Raw genomic sequence first — 24411 nt, forward strand, 5'->3', positions numbered from 1 at the left:
AGTGACCCGGGGTGAGGGGCTGCGAGCTTTGGGCCAGCGGCCTCCCCTGGGGGAGACTCCCACACCGGGAGGGAAGTGGGGTGAAGCCTGGCCGTGCTCGGCTTTCCATGAGGTCGGGGTGGGGGGGCCAGGCTGGCTGTCTTCTGAAGGGCATAGGAAGGTTTTTTGGGGGGTGTCAAAGGGGTGCAGACATAGCTCAGCACAACCCCCTCCCCTCCAGACTGGCTCACAGCTCAAGCCACAGTCTGGACATGGTGGGAGGATGGTGACAAACCCTGAGCTGCATGTCCCCAGCTAGCCGTGGTCTGAGCATGCCATGAGCCCAGGCTCCTGCTCGAGCTCAGGCTGAACCTGGATGCCTCTCCTCCCACCTCGGGGTCTCCCCCAGCTCAGCCTGCGCCAGATGGGTCGGTGCATCATCCACTCTGCCCAGTCCTTAGGAGGGAAAGTGATGTCTTGGGCTGCACGGCAAGAAATTGGGCTAAAAAGGTGAAAGACAGAGAGAGAAGGTCATGGGGTGCTGGAATAGGTCAAGGCTTGACCTGGTTGCTGGCCCGGCTGCCGGCTCAGCAGAGAGATAAGCTCCTTCCATGAACAACGCCCGAGACTCCACACACCGGGCAGGAGCCCACCGCTCTGCAGCGGCCCCGGGGTCTGGGAGGGCCGGGGAAGGGCCGGTGGAAGGGCCGGAAAACGACGGATAGAAGGGCCGGAGAAGGGCTGAAGAACAGCGGGGACAGGGCTGTGGAAGGGCCGCGGGCCGCCGGCACTGGGGCGAATGGAAGGGTCAAGGGAAGCGCCGATACCGGGGCACCTCCGCAGGCCGCAGTCGCCCCCTGGCGGCGGGTGCGGCGCACAGCCCTACAGAGGGGCTGGGCCCAAGCGGTCACCGTTTACGGTCGGGCCTCCCGCCGGCGCCGCGGAGGCCGACACGGGCCCCGCCACCTTCCCGCGGTTCACGAGGACACACCTGGACACGGAGCGGGAACAACCCCGCGTCCTCCCCACACCGCCGCCACAATCACGGACTACAACTCCCATAGCCCCTCGCGGCGAGCTCCACCCTTCCCTGCGCACGCCCCCGCGGCGTGTGGCGGGGCTCGCGCGGTTTCCGTTTCCGGCGCGCCTCGCTCTGGTCCCTGCGGCGGCGGCCGAGCCTTGTGCCTCCGCCATATTGTCTGTGTGCGGCGGCGGTGGCGGCGGTAGCGGCCGCGCCAGGTACCGGCGGCTCCGGCGCCCACGCGGGGCCCCGCGGCGGTGGCGGGCGGAGCGGGCGGCGGGGGAGAGGCGCCGCTGCACTTCCTGAGCTTCTCCGCCCCCCCCGCCGCGGGCGCGGTGTGGGCTGGGGGGCCGCGGCTGCCCCTTCGGAGAGTGGGGCCGCGGCGGCGCTGAGGGGGAACGGGCAGAGCGGGCGGGTCCGGTGCGGCGGGAAGGGCACGGCCCGCCGCCTGCTGCCCTCGGAGGGGCTCCGAGTCCTCGAGGGGAGCGGGCAGGGGTTGTGGAGGGGCCGCCCCGCTGCCCCCAGCCCGGTGCGGGGCCGCCCTCGGCCGCGCAGGAAGGGCAGGGCCCCGCGGAACGGGAGCCGTCCCCTCCCCCAGCTCTCCCAGCTCGCACGTTCGGGCCGTGTAGGTGTTATTTACCTAAATTGCTCGATCTTGCCTCTTCCCCACCCTGCCCGGAGAAGCGCGGAGATGCGGAGGGGCACGGAAAGGCCTGTTAGTGCTCGCTCCCACCCCTGGCTGCGCAGGGACTCCGTTCTGGGCCTTTCTGGGTGGAGGGGAAGGTCGTTCTCACGGCTTTCCTCACCAGTCTGTGGAAGCAGTGGTGGTCAGCCTTGCCCCCGCTATAATTTGGTTATTTGTGCCTTGGGACCGAGAGCAGTGTGGCTGTTGGTAAAATAAGGTTTGAAAGAGAGGGGTCAGATAAGATTATGGAACCCCATGTGTGCCAGATCATTTAATTCTGTCTTACTGAGGGTTTTGGGTAAAACAAATAAAGTTTGGATTGTGAATATTCAAGCAAAGCAGAGGGGCAGGCACTGATCTGTGATCTCTGGTGATCAGTTGGAGGACCTGGGCGAATGACGTGGAGCTGTGTGCAGGTGGTTTAGGTTGGATATTAGGAAAAGGTTTTTCACCTGGTGGGTGGATGGAGACTGAAACAGGCTCCCCAGAGTAGTGGTAACGGCCCCAAGCCTGGCAGAGTTCAAGGAATATTTGGACAATGTTCTCAGGCGCAGGGTGGGATTGCTGAGGTGTCCTGTATAGGGTCAGGAGTTGGACTTGATGTTCTCTGTGGGTCAGTTCCAACCCTGGTCCCCCTGAGAGGGGTCTCTGATGATTTGGGATTTGTGTTGCTCAAACCTGACCCTGGGCTTTGGAGAGCTGCTCTTGCACCGACCCTTTGGTGCCAGGTTTTAAAACTGGGAATGTGTCCTGGAAAGGGCTGTGCCGTGTGCTCACCTGGCTCCTCATGGAAGCTCAATCCTTTTTTGCACTCCACTAATGGGTTGGGAAGAGCCCCTGCCAGAGGGACTGGGCACAGTGGCAGCTGTTCAGAGGAAAGCAAGTGGACACCCAGCATTTCTGCTTGGGGCTGGGAGGGATTTCTTTGTTCTTTGAACATGCTCCCTTTTCTGAAACAGAATTGCTCAAATTATTCAGACTCAGAGTTGGGGCTTGTGCCATCCTGCCAGCCAGCCTGGGTGTTGGATGTGAATCCAGTGTGGATTCCAGGTGCATCAGCTGGGGCAGAGGAATCGCTCATCCTGTGTTTGCTGGTTTTGGTGTGGTGGAGAAAAGGGTGAAGTTTCTGCTAGGAGAGGAGAGAGTGACCTTGGGAAGACTCAAGGCAAGATTTGGGGACAGTGTGAAGCTTTGTCATTTCCTTAATGAGCTCTAAACCTGGGATTAGGGTAATGTTCCAGTTCCTGTTGCACCTTCTCTGTGGAGACACGCACCGTGTCTGTAACTGGAGGATGAAAACGGGTTGGGATGTCTGATCCCAGGTACAGGGCAGTGCTCTGCACTCAGGGGAGGATCTGCCTGTGCCTTGTGGCTGGAATCCCTGTTCTCTTTGGATGACTCCAGGCAGGGAATGGTTTATTGTAAAGGTCCAGACCTTTCCCTGAGCATTAAAATGTCCATCTTTGGTGCTAGGCAGTGATCCTTCCTTTCATCTCGCCAATGGAGGGAAATTTCCATTATTTCACCTTTCTCTGGTGATTTATGTCAATACCTGGTAACATAATTTCTGTCATTAGTAAAATTTGCTGTCTTCTTGTTCCCAAAGTGTATTGGTAGAGTTGGGTGTACATGTCCTGCACTCAGACCACAGAGCTTGGCCAGTCAGCTGCTGCCTATGGGGAGGTGAAACAGGGTTGAGGAAGGGAACACGGTCTTGGCTTTGGCTGCAGCAAAGAAGCAAAAACTCCTGCAGCTGAAGATCTGTGTGATGTGCCAGGGTGAGGGCATGAGGCACAGAGCATGGACAAAGGTGGTGAAAGGTAGATACTGGAGGAGAAAGCAGACATTTCCAAATGGGGGGTTCAGAACAGGTTTTCTGGTTTTGGCAAGGCTCATGGGTTCACAGACTGGGGGAAAGTGAGGCTTGTTGGATGTTGGCAATGTGGCTCTTTAGAAAGGTGATAATAAAAGTGGCAGTAGGTTCTAGCAAATGTGGAGGAAATTGGATCATGGAATGTTGCATGACATTAAGGTTCTTGAGGTTTGTGTGGGGCAGTTAATAGTACTTGTTTGAAAAAAAAGCTGGTGAGATCAGAGAGTGAAGATGCAAACCTGGGATTGGGGATTGACTTGGTAAAATACCATTTCCTGAAGGTTAGATGTTGAAAGACTTAGTGTTTGATATTTTAGGCATTTTCAAGTAATGCAGATTAGGTTCATCAGTGTGGAATGTGGAATTGGAAGTGGGAATCTTGGGGTATATAGGATGTTGAAAGATGGTTATAGATTTGTGGAGTTGTAGAGAAAGAAACTTTCCGCTCTGATGAAAGGGATACGTACCCAACTTTTCCCAATTTTATTAAATTATGGGTGTCCTTATACTTTCATTTCAGTTCTTCTCCATTTTCTCCTTACAGAACTAATTTTCTTTTTGTCTTTCCTCATGTCCTCTGAGGAATAAGGGAAAGGAAGACAGGAGAAGCAAATGGGTGACATTGTGGTGGTGTGATTAATTTAGTGTCACATTTCTGAAGAGGCAGGGATTTATTTCTGGGTTGCCAGACCTGTCACCTCCACTGTTCCTCCATTATGTTATTGCTTACATTAAGATATTTGTTTTAGAAACCCTGCATGAGATTGTTGCCATCTTAGATCTTATTGTCCCATAAGGGTCCTGAGAGAAAAAAACACCCAAGATTTTAAGATCAGGAAAGACTGCCTTGGCTTAGTCTGGCTACAAACATTTGTTGCAAGACAGCTCTTGGATAATTTTTCTAAGCTTGGATATCTCCTTCCAGGGCCTTCCAAAAGCTGACTTCCCTGGAATTTACAGAATGTAATTGGAGAAAGGGAGTTCTCCTTTGAACCTGAAAAAACTGCTTGGAAGAGGAGGCTGCAGCTTTCTGAGCTGGTGTTAGTGCTGTTGCTGAATGTAGAATGTTTTTCCAAGCTGTTTTTTGGCCCCTTTTGCCAAATTTACATATTGATAGGAAAGATTGATGAGAAGTGGGGTTGTTGATGTGCTTGTGGGATCAGTGGTTCATGGATGTTTTCTGGTTAGGAATCCAGTAGAGAAGCAGCTCCATGAGCCTGGCACAAGTCTCACCTACTCCTGTGTTCACACTGTTTTGGACAAATGATTTTATTACCCATTTCATGCTGCTGCTTTGGGAGGCTGAAGAGCAGAAGGCAAGCTTGGAGTTCTTTGTGGACTTGGTACCACTACAGACTCACATGTGGAAGGTTACAACTTCAATAATTTTAATTTTCCACGGAGTTTAGTTCTGAGATGTAGGTTATGTCCTCCTTACTGAGTTCTTTTTTTAATTAATATTACCATTTGCAGGGAGGTGGTTTCTAAAGCAGGCTGTCCTGCTCCTGCCCATGTAATGGCTGCATCATATTATGGCAATTTATTTCATGTGAGTGGTGAATAAAATGTGTGCTAAATGGAAAACAATTTTGAGTCAAGGCAAGAGTTTGGCTGCAGGTTTCCCAGTGGATAGTCTTGAATGTTAACAGCAGACCTAGAAAATTGAAGCTCCTCACTCTGTTTTTGCAGAGAAGTAGGCTCTGCCCTTGCACCTTCTGGAACAACCAAAGGCTAAATTAGTCCTGTTTTAATTAAGCCAAAGGCAGGGAGAATCCAGCCTGCTAATACAGAATTACATGCCAAAACTTGCTTTCCCTGGGTGGGAAAGGTCTTTCTGTGGTGGGAAGAAGTGGCCCCAAGTCCTCTTGTGTATCCAGGGACCCAAAAAGGTGCCTCTCCCTGTTGTTGCCAAAGCCTTTGGAGAAGGCGTTTTCTCAGAGCATATTTGCACATGTGCGTGTGAGTTGTCAGAAAGTCTTTATTTTTAGTGTTCAGAAAATGGATGAGCGTGGACGAGCACACCAAATTAATTTCCAGTCTAGAAAAGCAAGAGCTCCTGCAGTGTTCCTTCTCTTACAGCCTTTGTCACAGGTTTCTCTGTCTGTTACCAGTGCGCTGTTGAATTCCAGCCTTTCTTCCATGCTTGGTTGTACTCCAGAAGGAAAAAGAGGACTTTTTGCTCACTCTGCAGCATCTAGATTAATTTCAGCAGAGCTTAAAAACTAAGTTACAAGTTTTGGCGCAATAGCTTTACCGGGGGCTTGTAAGGTGTGAAGGAGAGTGGTGATTGCTGCAGTTTAATAGCTGTTTTTTTCCATTTGATTCTTGGAATGGTGGTAGCTAGTTTCTTCTTGTGTTAATAATGATAAATTTTTAGAGAATTATGTCAGAACTTCACTTGCTGGCAGGGGTTTGCACCGGGTGTCTCTTGCTAAGCCTGGTCGATGCTGGCTGAGTGATGGAGGTGGTTTGTGATGCATTGCCTGCTCCATGGAACAGCTGATCACAGAGATTTCCTGAAGAAACAGTTACAGGCAGTGTCCTCTGCTTTATCCTTTGGCTCTAGTAACTGTTCCTGCCTCGAGGAATTGCATGATGAGATAAATTAAAAGTCTATAACTTTTACAGATGGTTGGTACAGGTCAGTTTTCTGAGTTCTGCCTAAATCCCTCTCTGTACAGGAACCATAGGAGTCAAATCAGCTGAATGATTGTCCTGGCAGTACTCTGTGCCTACTAATTAATGAGGAAAACAACTGTGTCACTTAGCAGCAATTAGGGAGGTAGAACTTTCCAGAGGATGCTGCCAGTGGAACCTGATGTCAGCTGTGAAGAGCCTGTAGTGCTGCTGAAACATTCCCCTTTGTGAGCCTCCAGGAACAGTTCCCTGGTGTTGCTGGGGTCTCAGAAACTCAGTTTTGGTAACTGGAATGCTGTCCAAAGCTCCAGCAGTAGGAGATTTAGTTTTGTTAGTGCTCTTGGAAGAAAAAGAACTGCTTCCTGTTGAAGTATTACTTTGGCTTTAGGGCAGACCTAAAGGGATATTCATCCAAAGAAAATCCCTCCTGTCTTTCCTGCACTCCCTGCTCAGCCTGAACTGTCAGTTTGGGGAAGAGGTGCAAGCAGAAGAGTTTTGTTGTTGGCTTCTGTTTGGTGTGTGTGTACGGACAGGTTAATTTGGCAGTGCCTGGTTATATTGCAGCCGTTTTTATCGGGTTGTGTCAGGAGTCCTTGGCACTGGCAGTGAGGATATCTGCGGGGTTTATGGGAGCAGTGGCAGGAGAAGCTGCAGGCAGGGGAAGGAGGCAGAGCCTGCGCCGTTCTGAGGTTTGAGTGTCTTGCTTATGTTGCTGCCCCCTGCAGCTACATGGCCTCGTGCAAGGTCAACTTTGGGGTCTTTGTGTTTTGGGGTCTTTCCCTTTGCTCCATGTGCTGTTGACTAGCTTAGCTCTGAAAATAATAATGTTCATGACCTTGGGAAATTGTCCATTGTGTGTAGAATCCCTTAGGAGATGGAGTTAGCAGCATTCCTGTCATTGCTGCTGCAGGTGATCCTGATCCCAGTACCCTGTCCCAGGTCCGTGTGCTGTTGCCAGCAGTGATGTTTGGTGAAGGACAGGTGTCCAACCAGGCTGCGATACTGGAGACCTATCGAGGGTTTGTGTGAGCTCTGCTAAAATTCACCTGTTACACATCTGAGCAAAAAGGAGGACAAAGCATGACAGACCTTCTGCGAGGAGAGTGTGTGGCACCAGAGCCACTGCCAGGGCATCCTGGAGGGTGACAGACATGTTAGACACTGCCTTCCGAGTTGGGAAAGTGGGACAGTGAAGTTTTCCCCAAGACTGTGAACAGTATCATAAAACATGGAGTTACAGTAGAACCATTCCTGTGGCTTCCATAAAGATTGTGATCCTCATTACAGAGGATGACTTCTTCATTGGCAGGAATCGTGAGGAATTCAGAGAGGAATCAGTGAAGCTGATGTAGGAAGAGCCAGTCTAAATTTAGGATGTTTCTAGTGCAGAATTACTCCAAGATGTTTCTTCAAGTATAACTAAACCTGTCAACTACTTTCCCTACAGACCGGCCATGTCTTGTTTTGAATTAATCACCACAGTTCAAGTTTCTTTTTTAAGGGAATGTTGAGGTCATTACATATTGTTTATTATTTCTCTACAGTCGGACACAACCAGCTATGAAAGAAATCTGGAAAATAGTTTTGGTGGAAAATGCAGTTAAAGCAGATTGCTGTTCCAAAACAATAGCCAGGAAAAAGATTGATTTCAAACCAAAGCTTTTTTTTTAACTCAAATTTTAAAATCTACTTTTCTGTTGATTTTGTCCCTTTAGTAGGTAAATGATCTTCAGGAAAGGATGTAAAATGTCAATTTTGTTAATCCAGGCTTGTTTCTATTTTAGCTGTAAAATCATAGAAAAATATAGGTTGCAAGGGACTTCTGGAGGTCATTTGTTCCATACTTGCATTGCTGAAGTTTCAGCTTCATGAGAACACACAAATCAGGTTTCTTTTGTGAGATAGAGCGTATTTTTTAATAAAGTTGATTACTGTTATTTCTTTTAAAAGTAAGCTGCTTGTTGACTGATGTTGACTGCCAGCAGGCAGTTCTGTAATATTTAGGCATGTCTTGATTTTTTAATTTCAGTGGTGTTTCTCCAGTATTAGATATTCTCCAAACGCTGGAGGAGCGAGTGTGCTTCCTTGGGAGGATTACAAGGCTATGTGGGCTATGTGAAGGAAATCATCAACAATTTTATCTGATAATTGTAATTCTTGCTCACCCTACCAAATCACATTTTACACTTACGATTTTAGAGGCTGGGTTTAAGCTTTCTGCTATGAAAGGCAGCACCTTTGCAGTTGTAGATAAAAGAAGGGGAATAACCTTTCGGTTCCAGGCTCTGCACTGTAATTCTGCTCTTCTCCACTGACAGAGCTTTTCTTCTCTCACAACAAACCCGCTGCTGTCTCAGCCTGTTTACAGTCTTAGGCTGGCACAATCACCACTGTAATGAGCTTACGTGGGGAAAGTAGAAGTGAGAGGAAATTCTCTAGACCTGTTTGGCCGATCTGTCCACCTTGCTTTCTCCTCGAGAGGAAGCTGAGCTTGTCTGAAATTCATCAAGCTGCAGAAATGTTTTCTTGGCTCTTCGAGTTCAGCTTGTTGCAGTTCAGGGCCTGTTTTACTCTTTTGGGACTGCTGTGAGCTCACTGAAGCTGAGTTCAGGTGGGTCATCGGGAATAACCAGGTTTATGTGGTGTTGAGCAAGGTTTTCTGGGTTCACTCCACTCTCTCTGGATGAACTTGGATCTTTCTGGCAATATACTGTTAACACTGAGGGCAAGGCATGCTGTTAGCAGCAATCCACAGGGAAGCAGTGTCAAGCGGTGTTTGTGTTCTTGAGTACATTATTTATACTCCAAACCTTATCCACAAAGGTCATCACTTGGATAGCACTTGCAAGTTCCTTGGGACACCAGTCTGCTGGGAAGCTCGTGGCTTTCAGCTCACTGGGAGCCTGTTTAAGAGCTGCATCATACTGGGGCAACTTCGTAGGGTTTAAATTCTGAGTGAGTAAGGGCTTGAGAGAGGTTCCATGCCAGGAACATTTCCATTTAAAAGCAGTAAACAATCATTCCAGTATCTCAGTTTTTCTGGACTACGAAAAAGAAAAGGCAAATTTTACTAGAGGTGAAGTAGATGCGTTTCTCAGAAACTAATCTGCGTGGATTTCTGAGCTGTGTTTTGTTGCTGCTTGCTGTAAGTGCATCTGGAAGGGCAGAGGGTGTAGGAAATTCCTGTACTAATTGGAGTAGGTGCTGGAAGTACGGATCCTTCACAAAATATCAAATTCTCTATTGGGAGCATGGTTGCCTTTAGAATTGGAGTGCATTGTAAGGATGATGAAATCCCTTTCTCAAAATGAGGGGGTTTGTAACTGGTCTAGATTAAAAGGTTTTAAAAATCAGAGTCAAAGAGAACATTGAGAGGCTTTTTACCGTTTTCTTGACCTTTAGGCACAAAATGTCTAAGCTTGCCAAGCTGTTCAGACAACAGGCTACTTTTAGAAGAATTCAAACTTTTAAGAACTGATCTTTTTTAATTAGTAGGCCTTCCAATTAAAAAAATCCTATATGGTGGCAGCACAGTTGTTTGTCTCTGGGCTGGGACTCTGGGCACTCCTGTGGGGTCTGTCATCAGGACAGGAGTTGTGTTTGGTTCTGTTCTTGTGTGGGGTGAGCAGGGTTCCTCTAGATAAGGCTGCTGTGTAAGAAATCAGCTAATTATCATTTGCTAATACTCCAACGGCCTATGTGGGGAAAGCCAACAGTGGAACTTTGGCGTGGTGTTCCTTTAGCTGTCATGTGAGCCCTTTTGGGTGAGATCTGTGCAAGGGGTGCCACCACGGGGGCTGAATGAGAAGCCCTGCTCTGTGTCCTTGCACAGGCAGGCCTTGGCAGTCTGCAGCGTGTCAGACTGTGGTTGGGAGCTTTGTCTTCCTCCCTCTGTGACCTCTGGTACATTGCCTAAAAGCTCATGGTTGTTTCCTAGTTAAACACTTCTCTGCCAGAGAAATTAAAATTTTAATGTTGTTTCTGGAGATGCTCAAGGCTACACTGGACCATAATCTTACTGCATCTACTTTGATTAGATGATGTTGAGCAGACTGTCCCAATATAAATGATTCTGTAATTCTGTCATTAATGCAGGAATTAATAAATGAAAACATTCTGTTTGGATTCTGCAGAAATAGAACTCGTCTTTTGTAACAAGCTCAGGGCACTTCTCTAGTTGCAATCGCTGCTCATACTGTAGATTTTTCTGCTTTAAAACTGCAGGCTCAACTGATGCTTGCATGTCAACACCTGTCCCCATTATCTCTCCTTATTTGTGTCATTCCCTTCTGCCAAAGAGCTTGGATCTACTGCAAAATAATCCCCCTCCAGGGGCACTGAAGGCAAAAATCTATACAAATTCCTTGGCAGTTTTGAGCAGAGTGAGCAGCTTTCAGGCAGGGTAAGTTTGTGTATGTATGTAACTCTTGTTTGCTTTAAAATTAAGTTATCTGTGCAGACTCTCTCCCCTTCCTGTATAAGGAACAGTAGACAATAATACCTACCCTCGTAAATAGACATTGTGTGCCATTCTTAGAAGCTGCAGTTGATGATTTCCTGAAAAAGCCCTTCTCTGAGCAGCCTGTTACAATGTGCTGCTTGAGCTAGGCTAGAGCTACGTGACAAAAAATAGCCACTGTGAAATTTGATCTATCTTTAGATAATGTGATTGATTTTTCTTTTTTTCTTTTTTTTCTTTTTCTTTTTCTTTCTGCTTAAACTGATCTTGCTAAGCTGGATGATGGGAGCAGTCACATGTGCTTTATTTATACTGGATTGTGCTTAAAAATTAAAATTGCTAAGTCATCTGAGACATGTATAAGTTCAGTTAATTCCTTCACAAGGAGTATTGAGCAGAGGAAATGGGCCAGTGCATCCCCTGCCAGAAGCCCAGGGAATGAGGAGAAACAAAAACACAGTGATTGAACTTCAAAATCTAATAAATTTCACTGTACTAAACTGTTCTAGTAAACTTGCATGCTCTAGTAATGCCTGGGGACATCTAATTTCTAAGTGTCTGAGTCATGCCACATAAATGCTTTGAGGTTTTAGATGATGGCTGCCTCATCTTCTGAAATTTTATTTTGTGAGAGGACTAGCATTTTGTCCAGGAATAGACTTAATATTCTTCCATTAGCTGAACGCATGGCTTAAGTGCCCCATCCTTCTTTTATTGGTCTAAAGCCCCAGTCACCTTTCCATTGTGGACTTTGGGATAGTGCTGTGTCCCTGTTTAAACTCTGGACTGGATTACTGCAGCCCTGTCTACCTGAAGCTGCCACCAACACCATTTGAATGTCAGTAGGTCAGAAAATAACCCAGTCTGAGCTCTGTCCCACCTGAGGAGGCTTTGTCCATGTCAGAGAGCCCTTGCATGCACTTGTACCTCTGGAAGCAGCACCAGCTGCTGGGCAGGTTGTGTGACATGGTGAGGAACATCAGACCTGTCTTCCACCATCTTCACAGCCAGTGGTTCTTGCCAGGTCCTCACAGTAGCTCAAGTGCTCCAGACCTCAAGTAAACAACAGGTCTCTGCCTGTAGAGCAGGATTTTGTTTCTAGAGTTTTCTTCTGGTGTGACGTGTCCTAGCTTAAGCTAACTCTGCTCCAAGCAGATTTCTGGGTCTTTCTCAATGTGTGATTAATGGGACTCTTATTTCCTTGTGCAGTCTGGCAGTTGCCCATTTTCTGTGAGGGGATAAGATTGGCATAGCAAATAAGTATATTTGTTTAGATAATAGTGTTGCCCACTGTTTGGGCACATACACAGGGCTGTATGGCCCTGCCACGTGCTATCACACACCAAACAATGCTCTTCCCTGCTCCAGTACAGCTCCCTTTCTTGTAAGGTATTTTGAAAGCTGACAAGAGGATGTTGTATTTAAACATCTGAAAAGGTGTTAAATTCCCCTTGTGAAAGATTTGAGAGATGTAAACGCACCACATTGATCTTAAGTAGGGCAGTATTGATAAAAACTGTAGTGAGTTACTACTGTCTTAAATATTCAAATCTCCATGATAAAGTATTCAGATATAGGGGATAAAAATACAGGGTTTGTCTCTGATACACAGTAACTTTCTTTTGAGTGGTTTTGACCAGTCTCAATACTGATAAAACTTACCAAAAGCTTTGCAAAAATCTCATTGTAAGGAGGAAGGATTGGAGATGCTTTGGGTAAGCAGAATGCAGAGGAACATTTTTAGATCCTTGCAGCAGTGCATTTCTTTCATGTTTGGATAAAGCATCATAATCCAACACAGATGCTTTGGACAGTCAGATTTAATGTTTTGAGTGTAGGAAGTGTGAATAAAGCTGGTTCCCAACCCAGCAGAATTGATCTTGTTACATTGGATGGGCCAAGACTTGTGATGGGGGTGAGACTGGAGCCTGTGGCTGTTGCTTTCAGTCTGGAGTGAGAGGAGGGGATCTGCCTGCATGTTCAGAGCACACGGCATTCTTCCCTTTTGGAAGGTTACCTCTACAACCAGCAGTTGGAAACAAGGTGCTGGAAGTTACCAGGTCAGGGGTTGGTTTGCTAGGGGCCAGCCCTGTGTGAGGGAGAGCAGACAAATGGCTTTCAGGCTCTGACAAGTGATCCCAGGCCTGTGGCTGAGCAGGCTCCAGCCTCTCCTTTGCAGCAGCTTTTAATGATTAACTGTAATACTTCTGCAGTACCTTGAGAATTTAACCTCTTGTTTATGTTCTGTCTGCAGGTGGAGGAATCTGAGGCCCTTCTCCTCTGTCAGCACTGCAGACCAGGTCGCCTCTGATTTCACATCTCATTTCCTCCTGCCAAGCTGTCTGATATGTCGGGACCCGTGCCGAGCAGGGCCAGAGTTTACACGGATGTGAACACACACAGACCCCGGGAGTACTGGGACTATGAGTCGCATGTTGTTGAGTGGGGGTAAGTCTGGGCTGCTTCTGGATGTCCCTGCTCTGAGATTAATCCCTGTGGTACTTGGGGAGTTCAGGCACCTGGCCTGCATGAGGCTTTTTCATGCTTCTTGGCAGATGGCAAGGGAAAGGATCACAACTCCTCTTCAGAAAAATGTTTCTTACCAAACTTTTAAATTCCCAGTTGTGGAGGAACATTTATAGCAGCTTCCTTTAAAAGTTTGAAGAATTTTGGCCAGGTAGTCGGGAAACATCCCCTTTCAGAGGGAAGAAAATCTATTTCTGAAACAATCCAAACAGTCCTGAGTGCAGGGCTGAAAAGAAATGAAAAGACTTTCAAACTGAAGTAGCTGCTGATTTGGATAAGTGAAGAAACCCCACAGATTTAAATAGGTACATACTATTTTATGACTTGTTGCTCAACTCTCTGTGAGTGCCTGGAAAAGACATGGCTGCTTCTCTTTGAAGGAAGGAGGTGTCTAAATTGAGCTCATGACTAAAGTGTCCCAGAATCAGACAGGATTGGTGGCAGCTTCATAGCTCTGCGTTCCTGCTGGGCTATGGAAGGCCCAGACGGAGTTCTGCCCTCAGCTGTGCAGTTCCCAGCTTCTGGAATGTACACAGTCGTCTGAGCATAAGTGCTACTTTGTGCCCAGACTCTTTTTAAACGGCCTTGCACTTAGATTTTTGCTCTTACTGGCTTTGTTGAATTTTACCAGCATTATACAAGGAAAAATGGAGCTTCCAAATCTAGGGAGAAGGGATAGTTGAAGTTTGCTAATGCTGAAATACATAGTTGGGCTTTCAGTCCAGATTCAGGCTTGAATCTGTCTTGAGCAAATAGAAGCTCTCTGTTTCTCTCCTAATTCTTAAATCATCCAGTTCAGGAGAGGTAAGGCACTAGTTAATCCCCTTTGTCTGGGAAGTGAGGCAGTGACTTGAGTGTTGAGGAGCAGTTTATAAATTGTGATGGGAATGACTGAGCCCTTTGGAACTCTAACCTTTTCTCTCCACAGAAATCAAGATGACTACCAGCTAGTTCGAAAATTAGGCCGAGGCAAATACAGTGAAGTATTTGAAGCCATCAACATTACAAATAATGAAAAAGTAGTTGTTAAAATTCTCAAGGTGAGCTGGGGATTGGGCAAAAGATAAAATCTGTCTTGATGTGATCAGGAGACCAGAAAGGGTTTTTTGATCTTCTAAAACTGAAATCCTTAAAGCCTAGCTTGGGAGTGGCACTCACTCAGTGAAACAGGCCATGGTTTTGAGCCTACTGATACAAGCCCTGCACTTGGTTATTAAGTCAGATCTCTGCCTGTGATGAATTAGGCTCTGTCTTAAACAATCTCTGATGTGCAATACCTTTTTACTTGGAGCTAAGCAACATTTCAGCAGCTGACTACAAAATTCTCAGCTTCTCTAAGTGCCATTGTCCTGGCAGGTTTTCATGGCCATGGCTTTCATTTAGTGACCCTCCAGTAGCCCATGGACTTCTCACAGTTAAGCATTTGCCACATGCCAGTTAAGAAGTCTTGGAGTGTCACAGAGGTGTTTGGGTTGGAAAAGCACTAAAAGATCATCAAGTCCAGCCAACACCCCAGCATTCATGTCCCCAGGTGCCACATCTGCATCTTTTAAATCTATTCAAGGATGGTGTCCTCACCACTGGAGCAGCCTGTTCTGGGGCTTGACAACCCCTTCTGTACAGAAATTTTTTCCTGATACCTGTACTTCCCTTGGCATGACTTGAGGCCATTTCCTCTTGGCCTATCAGATCATGTTCAGAGAGCTTTTTAAAATAATGTTGTCTTCCAGCCTCTCCTTCACTTGGAATTATTGTCTGTAGCTGTCAGGGTTGTATGGTTAGAAAGGAGACAGCAGATATTTGAGCCCTTACTGGTGTGATGCATACTCAGGTTAAATTGCAACAGTTCCAATATATTTTGCTGATCTGCCGTCACCTGGGTATTGTCATCTTGGTGTTGAGCTATTAGCCTCACTTTACTGCAGGGCTTTGTCTTACACTTTGGGTTTTTATTCTTCAGCCTGTTAAAAAGAAGAAAATCAAGCGTGAAATCAAGATCTTAGAGAACTTGCGAGGCGGTCCCAATATAATCACCCTTGCAGATATAGTAAAAGATCCTGTGGTGAGTAAGGGAGGAACTCAAGGGGTACACTGGGGTATTGGTGAAGTTGCTGTTTGGTTTCGGCTCTGACCTGGCTTTTTGTTTTCCCCTGCTCTTAAATCTTGCTTTTGAATTGGCTGATCAGATCAGCTCTTAATCTGATAAACTTCTTGTAGAGGGCCCTTCCCCCACAGGTCCCTCCAGCCCCTCACACTGAGGAAGAGATACCAGTGAGCTGAGACAAGTTAATTCACTCTGCAAACAGTGCTGCTGTGGGCTTTGGCTCTACTCTCTCTATCTGAGGGGAGTCATAAATATGTCCAAGGCAGAGGAGTTTTGTGCAGTTTTAGTAGAAAAAAAGGATTTAATTCATTATTCTAAGTGGAAACATAACTTAAAATGGCTGAATGCTTTTTTATCTGTTTCAGTCTCGAACACCCGCTCTGGTTTTTGAACATGTAAACAACACAGACTTTAAGGTACAGTGTGGGATGTGAATTCTCTTTTTCTTTTTGTGTTTGAAAACCACTTGTACTGTCTTTCTGGGGAAGGGAAGGTACATATGGCAGGCATTTCCTTCCAGCATAGGAAATGCTTTTAAAGGTAGGATGGAAGTTTGTAATTAGCCCGTCAGTACCATTTTGCCACAAAAGTTACAACATGAGAATGCAGCTTCCAAAAGGTATTTAATGTTGGGAACAAATCAATCTGTTGGCCCATTAGTGTCTGTCTTTTTGAGGCATTTGGCTTATATGTGTACAGCTATTTATTGGAACCACTTTAAATGTGGACAGCTGTTTCTGTGGCCTTCCATACTTCTGGGAATGGGGATTTAAATGTTTCTTTGTCCCTTCATATTGACCTGCCTCAGAAGAAGAAAGTCTGTGCAATGCCATCCATCGTGCTTGTGCTGGGTGGGTACAACTAGAGGGAGATAGGTACAGGAACCAGGATGTGCTGTCTGAGCAGAGCTGGAAGTAAACTATGAAGGGATTTGCAAAGGGAGAGGAGCAGACTGATCAGAGTCAGGTGTGGGATCAGAGGAACTTGGAAAACTTGGACTAGACCTTCAAAAGGGTTTGGAGAATGCCAGCAGCCCAGAACAGGGGGTTCTTGGATGGTGAACACTGACAAGATGTGTTTGTGTCCCACAGCAATTATACCAGACATTAACAGATTATGATATTCGATTCTACATGTATGAGATTTTGAAGGTAAGTTGGTGTTTTGCTGTTTTGTTGGTTTATTTCTAGTATTTGCTCTCAACTAATCCTGTAGAGATGGTTCTCATGTCACTGATGATAGTGACATCATATCACTAAGGAAAGGAAAGAGAGAGCCTATGGAAGAATTGGGCAGAAAAATACCATGTCAATATCTATTTTTCAGCCTTTTTGGTACATTGAGATCCCTTAAAATCCTAAATCAGGAGTACATGTAGCCTCTCAAATAAGAAAACTGAGCTGTTACTGGCTGGGTTTGTGCTCTGGCATGATGAGAGTGTAATGTCTTCATCCATTCTGAACTAAGTAATTTATCCTTAGGAGTCTGGAGAAACGGGGACTTATGTGATCATTAGTGCCTGGTAACTATGCTCTTAGAGACTTTGAAATTCCATTTTTTTATGAGTAAGCACATGAAGTGAAGTCAAGACACTTGTGTTGCTGGGACCTCCCTTTAAAAGGGGGCTCTAGAAGCATTTTCTGTGATCAGTGAGTCTAGTCCAGGATCTAACACTGGACACTCTTGTCATCTAGTTAGAATTGATATGTGTGGAAATACTTTTGAATATGGCTGAACTAGAGACATTCTTGTGACTCCAGCGTCTGTCTCCTTTCACCTGCAGGCTCTAGATTACTGCCATAGCATGGGAATCATGCACAGAGATGTCAAACCTCACAACGTCATGATTGACCATGAGCACAGAAAGGTAGCGTGGGCTGGCTGGGGGCAGGGAGGGCTCCTGCTTTTCTCCTGGCAAGCTGCGATCCCTTTTGGGTACTACTCCTGTGTAGTGATACTAACAGACCTCTTTGAGGGGGACTCTGCTCTCATGGGGTGGACAGATATAAAATGAGAATGTTACGCTGCTTTTTGAGGCTTTACTTGGTCACATGTAACCCACAGGCAGGGTTGTAACATTTTATTTAGACTGCTGGGTGATGTGGGTTTGGGGAAAATATGTAAGCAGACACTCTGATCAAATGAATTGAAAATGGAAGACTTATAAATTAACTTCAAATAAGTTCACTAGTGTCATTCAACCACTGGAAAGCTGGAGCATCCCTTGAGCCTTTTTTCTTTGTTCTCTACCATTTTTAGCTTAGACTAATAGACTGGGGTTTGGCTGAATTCTATCACCCTGGCCAAGAGTACAATGTCAGAGTGGCTTCCAGATATTTCAAAGGACCTGAACTTCTTGTAGATTATCAGGTAAGAATTACCAGGACTTCTTACTGACTTTTATATGGAAAGTCAGTTCCATTTCAAGACAGTAAACCCAAAATTCAGATGTCTAGGGAGTTGAAGCTAAAGAGAGTCTGTTCCAAAATGTATGGCAGAAAGCAGTGGCTGTAAAGCCACTAAATGAAAGAAACTAAGAAGTAGACTCAAGATCTAAGGAAGAGTTGCAGGACTATCATTATGGATCTTGGAATACAGATGTTGAATATTTTTTTTAGCAAGGCTGTGTTTGCAGTAAGGTACAGGAATGAAACAAAGCCCCTGTGGGAACAGCAAGTACTGCATGAATTTCTAAATTAAGCTATAAAAGCATCCCCTTATCTGATGGCAGTTTGCATTATGAAAATCCCAGTGTTCCTGGTGACTTTCAGACCATGCTGGTTCTGGAAAAAGGCACATCCTCACCTGCCCATGGACCCTGGCGAGTCCCCACACCTTTTGTTGCTTGTTGCAATGTTTCCTTTCCCAACACATATTTCTAGATGGATTATAACATTGGAGTCTGCAGTGAAAATAGAAGAAAGCTCTGATCTTTAATATCCTGGCAGACAGGGATGGAATTAGGATACCTGCTGTCCTGCTAATTGTTGTATCCCAATTTGAGTAGCTGGAACACTGAGCTGAACAGTGGTTTAGGGATGAAGGTACATGAAGATAATTCAGTTTGTTTCCAGCATGACATGGCTGTGTTCATATCACCTTTGCGGGGGAGGGGGAACCCTGTTAGTTTTGGAGGTCTATTCTGCTTAATTCATTAGAAATTGAATTGTCCTTCTGGTTTTGTACAGATGTATGATTACAGTCTGGATATGTGGAGCTTGGGTTGCATGTTGGCTAGTATGATATTCCGAAAGGAGCCATTTTTCCATGGCCATGACAACTATGATCAGGTGAGAGCTGGTCATGTACAATGTCTGTTCTCTTAGTACCATGAAGATTTCCTGCTTAGGCTTCTATCGAGTCATCCAGAGAATTTTTAAGCCTTTCTCTAATGGCTTCTTTGCTCAGTTTGAAGCCACATTCCTTTTCTCAAGTGTGCAAGATTATGTAACCAATTAAATAGAAGTGGATTTATAGAGCTTTGTACTTAGGAGCTCCTCAGTAGGTGTCTGAGAAAAGCTGTAGAAAAAGTTGTATTAAGGCTGGTGTGTTCTAGTACATAGCTTGACTACTCCTGAGGTTATGTGGAAAGCCCCCACCGCTACTCGCTCTCCCCCCACTCTGTACAGAAACTGTGAATTTGGTACAGGTTTATATAGATTCTGAAATCTTTGATGTGTTGCCTTTAGGCCAAAATGTTTATATTTAAACCTTTATCACATGCTCAGCATGTGACTGCCATGCAAATATTCTGGAACAGGGACCTTCTACTCTCAAACCTTTTTTCTGGAGCTCTCTGGGGTGGTGCTGCACCTTTCACATGCAAGATCCAGAGTTTCTGCTTTTTTGACCAGTTATTCTTGCCTTCCCCTCTGTTGGTTTTGAATATTTTCTTGCTACTAAGGGAGGCAGTGTTGCAAGATCTCAGGTTTTAGAGATTTAAGGGTCTGTGTCTCCCTCCTGGCTGCCTTGGGGTACTGAGCTCCAGCTGTGAGTGGAGGCATATTCTTGATGCCTGGGACTGTGTGGCTGGGGAAGCCAGAGCCACAGACTGACCCTGTGTCTTCTGATTAACACTGCTGGGACCAGGTCCCAGCTGCCATGGGAATGTGCTGCTGTACCTCTATGCAGGCTCTGGTATTATCATACCTTCACAGCAGTGACTTGTTTTTGTGTTTGTTCCCAGCTGGTGAGGATAGCCAAGGTGCTGGGGACAGAAGATCTGTATGACTACATTGACAAATACAACATTGAGCTGGACCCACGTTTCAATGACATCTTGGGCAGGTGAGCCAAGGTCTGGAGTCTCTTTGGTAGACCCAGACAGTTACAGCTTTGTCAAGAGACCTTGAAATGAACAAAATTTTGTGGGAGAAATCAGAGCCAGGATTCTGGAGAGCTGACACTTTGTGCCTTTGGTCCCTTTTGCCACTGCTTCCCATAGTCCTTTATATGGAAATGGACCTGAGGAAAGATTTTTAAATGTCATCCAGGCAATAAAAGAACTACTGGAGCAGAAAGCATGAAGGGCAAATGCTCTATTCAGTCTGGAGGGAAAAAGACAAAATGGTGTTTCTCAGCATTAGAGTGCAGAAAGTCAGGTACTACTAAAGATGGAATTTATGTGTTTTTTCCCCCTCATAGTGGGAGTAAAATTAAAGGCACTCATGTTGGGTGCATAACAGATGTGCAGAACCTGCAATTTTAGGTATTCTGAGCATTAGTCCTGCTGCTCTCTGGGGTTGTGGCAGGGCCGTGCAGGGGCTGTGGTGGCCGAAGTGGCTGTGCTGGGGCTGTGACTGCTGTGCCACCACGTGGAGACACAGTGACACTGCTTCATGTTCTGGAATGTCTCAGTCCCGTGGCTGCTGTACAGAGCAGCAGCCTCCCTCAGGGCTGGACATCTGTCACTGTTCTTGCTCCTTAAGAAAGTGAGTTTTGGCATCACTGTCCCCTGCCTGGCCTGATTGGGGTCTGTTTTCCTGCAGACACTCCCGTAAGCGATGGGAGCGCTTTGTCCACAGTGAAAACCAACATCTGGTGAGTCCAGAAGCTCTGGATTTCTTAGACAAGCTGCTGCGATACGATCACCAGTCACGACTCACAGCGAGAGAAGCCATGGAACACCCCTACTTCTGTAAGTATCAGCTGCTGTCCTGAGAGTTCTGCCTCTGGGAAATCTCTGTTCCCAGGGCTTGTGCAGATGGGGACTGGAATGGCAACATGATGAGCCTGGTCTCTGCAAATAATTGTGCTGGAGCTGAGACTGCTGGTCTGTGTGTGCCACCTCCACCAGCCAAGGAATCAGTGTTGGGTGCCTGTGTTGGGCCCATGAATCAGCAAATACTATCAAGTAAAGTCACCTAAATCATGTGATTTGGGGTTGCTTTCTGCAGCTGTGCATGGATTCCTGTGGATAAACCCAGAGAATTCTGGTTTGTTGATAAACAGACATTTTAATTCCTGTTGTTAAATTGCTTAGCTACTACAATATTCAGGTCTTGATTTTGCAAGCAAAAATGTAACTTTCACTAGTAAATGCTTGTAAATGGTTGCTGTTTTTCACAGATATTGGTATCTAGGAGTTTGTAGCAGCTGCAACAATGCATAATGTCAATATTTGTTCAGATGGTTTGGTTTTGGGGTTTTTATTGCTGCTGCTGAAGGGACCCCTCTAATTAACAGGCTGTTGATCTGTGTTACTCCTGTTAGAAAAATCCCAGGGAAATGTTTTGCAAGTATGAACATTAGTGAAGCCAATAGCTTGGAATGTGAGAGCTGGACAAACAATTCATTAACTTTTGTCCACAAAAAGATACACGTAATGCTGAGCTCAGCAAAGTTTGGAATTCCGTTGTCTGACGCAGAAGGCGTGGGAGGCAGGAAAGGGTTGTCCCTGTTCAGGTGAGAGCATTATTTACATGCAGCTGAAAATAAAGAGGTAGTAAATTGTGATCATCTCATGCAAGACAAGTTCTAGTGACACACCTGACAGCTCACAGAGATGTGAAATGTGTATAAAGACATGACACATAATCATAATTAGTGATAGTCTTTCTGCTTGCTACACCCATATTCTGGGTTTGGCTTTCTGCAATTACACAGTTGCTTAGCACAGAAAGATCAACTTTGCCATAATATCCTTCAGCTTTTTCTGTCAGACAGTCCTGCTGAAGCCCAAGTCACACAATTTAGCTGACCTTCCCTGATACCACATGACCTTGGTACCATCTTGATTGCTTCCCACTGGAGCTGGTGGAAATATCTGTATTTTGATAAGTGGTGGTTGATGTTATTTGACACAGGCAGAGTGCCAGAAGTGGCTGAGCACCGAGGCCACAGGCAGTCTGTGTGCCTCAGCAGCTCTCTGGCAACACAGCACTTACTGGTAGTGTGCTCTTCCTAGATCCCATTGTGAAAGACCAGGCTCGGATGAGCTCGTCCAACATGGCGGGTGGCAGCACTCCTGTCAGCAGTGCGAGCATGATGTCAGGTTAGTTCTGTCTCCTCTCCTTGCTGCTTGGTGTGCTGAAGCATTTGTACGTGTGGGCTGGGGGGAGGACCCAGGAGGGAGAGTCCAGCAGGCAGGGCGGTGTTGGGTTGTCTCCCAGGACTGGAGACAAGGGCAGGGAGACCTGCAAGGTGGGTGGGAGAGTCTGATAAGAAAGGCCTTGGGCAGCCTGACCTGTTTTTCTGGTCTCATTTTAAGAAGTTCTTTGCAGTTGATTTTTTGGCAGCAGCTTGAAGGACAGTCCACAGGCACAGTCTGCCTGGAGAAGTTGTGGCTGTCAGATCCCTGAATTGTTTTAAGGGCTGGGTTGAACAGGGCTTAGGGCAACCTGGTCTAGTGGAAGATGTCCCTGCCCATGGCAGGGGGGTTGGAACAAGAAGAGCTTTAATGTTACCTTTTCAACCCATACCATTCTGTGATCCTGCCCATCAGTCACACTCAGGGGTGTGCAAATCTGCCCTTCCCAGAGTTGCAGAGAATAGGGACAGATCTTTAATCTCAGCTTATTTTGTCAGCTCTGAAAACATAACTGACCCGTAAAGCTCCCGCTTGATTTCAGACACTGTCCTGGATAGAAGTGCGCTGTTTTTACTCTAACTCCTGCTTCCCTGTCTCTCTTTCAGGGATTTCTTCAGTGCCAACACCTTCACCCCTTGGACCTCTAGCAGGCTCACCCGTCATCTCTGCCACCACCACTCTGGGGATGCCGGTTCCAGCTGCTGCAGGCGCCCAGCAGTAGTGACGGGCTCTGTCTCCTGCTGCCTGAGCTGAGTCAGGTGGGGAAGAGGTTTCCCCCTCCACCTCTCCTCAGGACGCAGCTCGTGCCTGGCAGGGGAAGGGAGGGGATGAACGCTTTGGAGACACCGTGTCTGAACTGTTGCTTGTGGATTTATAGTAGTTCAGTCATTATATACAAAATTATTATAGGCTGATTTTTCTTTTTTTACTTGAACTTTTCGTAACTCAGGGGATTCCCTGAAAATACCTACAGATGGAATACTTCTTGGACAGTTTTTCTTCCCCCTGCCCCCACCCCTCCCAAAAAAAAAACAAAACAAAAACCCACCCACAAAAAAACAACAAAACAACTCTTCATGTAATAACAAAGATGAATCAACAGCATTTCCAAGCTCTTGCATCCTGCTGGAAATCTCTTCTCTTCATGTTCCCACCATTATTCCTCCACAAGCCTACACCTTGGGGGATTGTGCTGTTCTCCAGAGACTACCAAATCAAGTCTTCATGAGGCAGGGGAGGGGATTCTTAAAGTACCACTCACTTGAACCCCATGTCCTGCACATGTCCCAGCCAGGGTACACTGAGGAGACAATTCCAGTAGGGAGAGGTGGGATAAGCTTTAAAGGAATAAGTGCAGATAGTGTCCAAAACCCTAATTGGATTGGATAATGTCTCCTTAGGAGTCAACCAGAATGCTAACTCACCCTTTGCATGTAATTTTAGTCTTAAAAACGAAGTTACTGATCCAGTTGGAGTCCTTGGCACCTCCTGAGACAGGTGCTCCTGTAGAGTAAGCCCTGCTCTGATGAGCCCCTTTCTCGTGGAGGGTTCTTCCAGCCGTTGCTTGGCTTGGATCTCTGGAATTAGTTTGTTATTGGGTATATTGTTTTTAAATTGTTTCTATAGGTTTCGAGCTGGTGGCTACTTAAAGCTGGAAAAATCAGACTGCGCCAAGTCCGATCCCACATCTTCACCCACCATCCCCTCCCTCACGTGCCATGTGGTGAGAATACCAGTTACCTCACAGTCTTGTAAATATGCACTGAGAGGAAGGAGCGAGGAGACGTTAACTTAAACTGAAATGGTAGATCAGTAATTGTGGACAAATATTATCATTGACAACGGAAAAGCACCCTTGTTACAGCCCTGCTACCCCTTGCTGTGTATATATACTTTGTCCTTCATATGTGAAAGATCCAGTGTTGGAATTCTTTGGTGTAAATAAACATTTGGTTTTATTTATCGAGGTTAGATTTAAGTTCCCTGTGTAGAGGCCTCCCTGGGGTGGTCATACACTGACACAGGCGTGGTGACAGCCACATGTGCCCTGGGCAGGCCATGTCCCTGTCACACCCATGGGGAGCAGTGCAGAGAAGCCTTACACAGATGTCACAAGCCAAAGTATCTCCTGGGAGAAGGATCTTTTGCCATAACAAAAACCCCTCTTTTTCTGTCTCAGCCATGATGGTGGGGAATTGAGACGATGAACCAATTATTAGGTGTTCGTGCCTGTTGCCACTCACTGGATTTCTGTGATTTGTTTTCAGTCACCTAATGCTAGGGTGGTTCAGCTGGTGTGGCTGCAGGCACAGTGGCACCTGTCCCTCTCAGTGACCTCTCATCCCAAAGCCATTGCAGCAGTTGTTCCCCTGGACATTGAGTGATCTTCATGTTACTCGGTGGGTGCTGACGCCTTGGCCTGCACCCCCTGCTTGTCCCAGGCACCCATCCCTTGTCTGTTCTTTGGAGGGGATGGACATGTGCTTCCACGTCGCTTAGTTAATTTTTGGATGGAGCATGTGGGCTGGATTAAACTGATTTGTGGGACATGGAACACTGCCCCTTTTCTGTGAGGATCGCCAGCAGGGAGATCAGGTT

At 46.4% G+C, this 24411-nt stretch overlaps 1 protein-coding gene across 2 annotated transcripts; it reads left to right on the plus strand.

Moving 5' to 3' along the window:
• The first annotated feature begins 1085 nt into the window (after positions 1–1085).
• CSNK2A1 (casein kinase 2 alpha 1) lies at positions 1086–23779 on the plus strand. Of its 2 annotated transcripts, XM_063404444.1 has the most exons (14): positions 1086–1218; positions 12909–13102; positions 14109–14220; positions 15141–15242; positions 15650–15700; positions 16376–16435; positions 17068–17151; positions 17544–17654; positions 18473–18574; positions 19471–19571; positions 20273–20421; positions 21691–21777; positions 22419–22571; positions 23440–23779. In XM_063404444.1, exons 2-13 carry the CDS (start codon positions 13002–13004, stop codon positions 22532–22534), a joined length of 1176 nt encoding a protein of 391 aa, XP_063260514.1. In that variant the 5' UTR covers positions 1086–1218; positions 12909–13001; the 3' UTR covers positions 22535–22571; positions 23440–23779. The 2 variants fall into 2 exon arrangements, with proteins under 2 accessions (XP_063260514.1, XP_063260513.1); XM_063404443.1 differs by having other exon boundaries at positions 22419–23779.
• Positions 23780–24411: the final 632 nt, after the last annotated feature.

Source organism: Prinia subflava, chromosome 8, assembly GCF_021018805.1.
Source record: "Prinia subflava isolate CZ2003 ecotype Zambia chromosome 8, Cam_Psub_1.2, whole genome shotgun sequence".
In the NCBI taxonomy this organism is placed as follows: domain Eukaryota; kingdom Metazoa; phylum Chordata; class Aves; order Passeriformes; family Cisticolidae; genus Prinia; species Prinia subflava.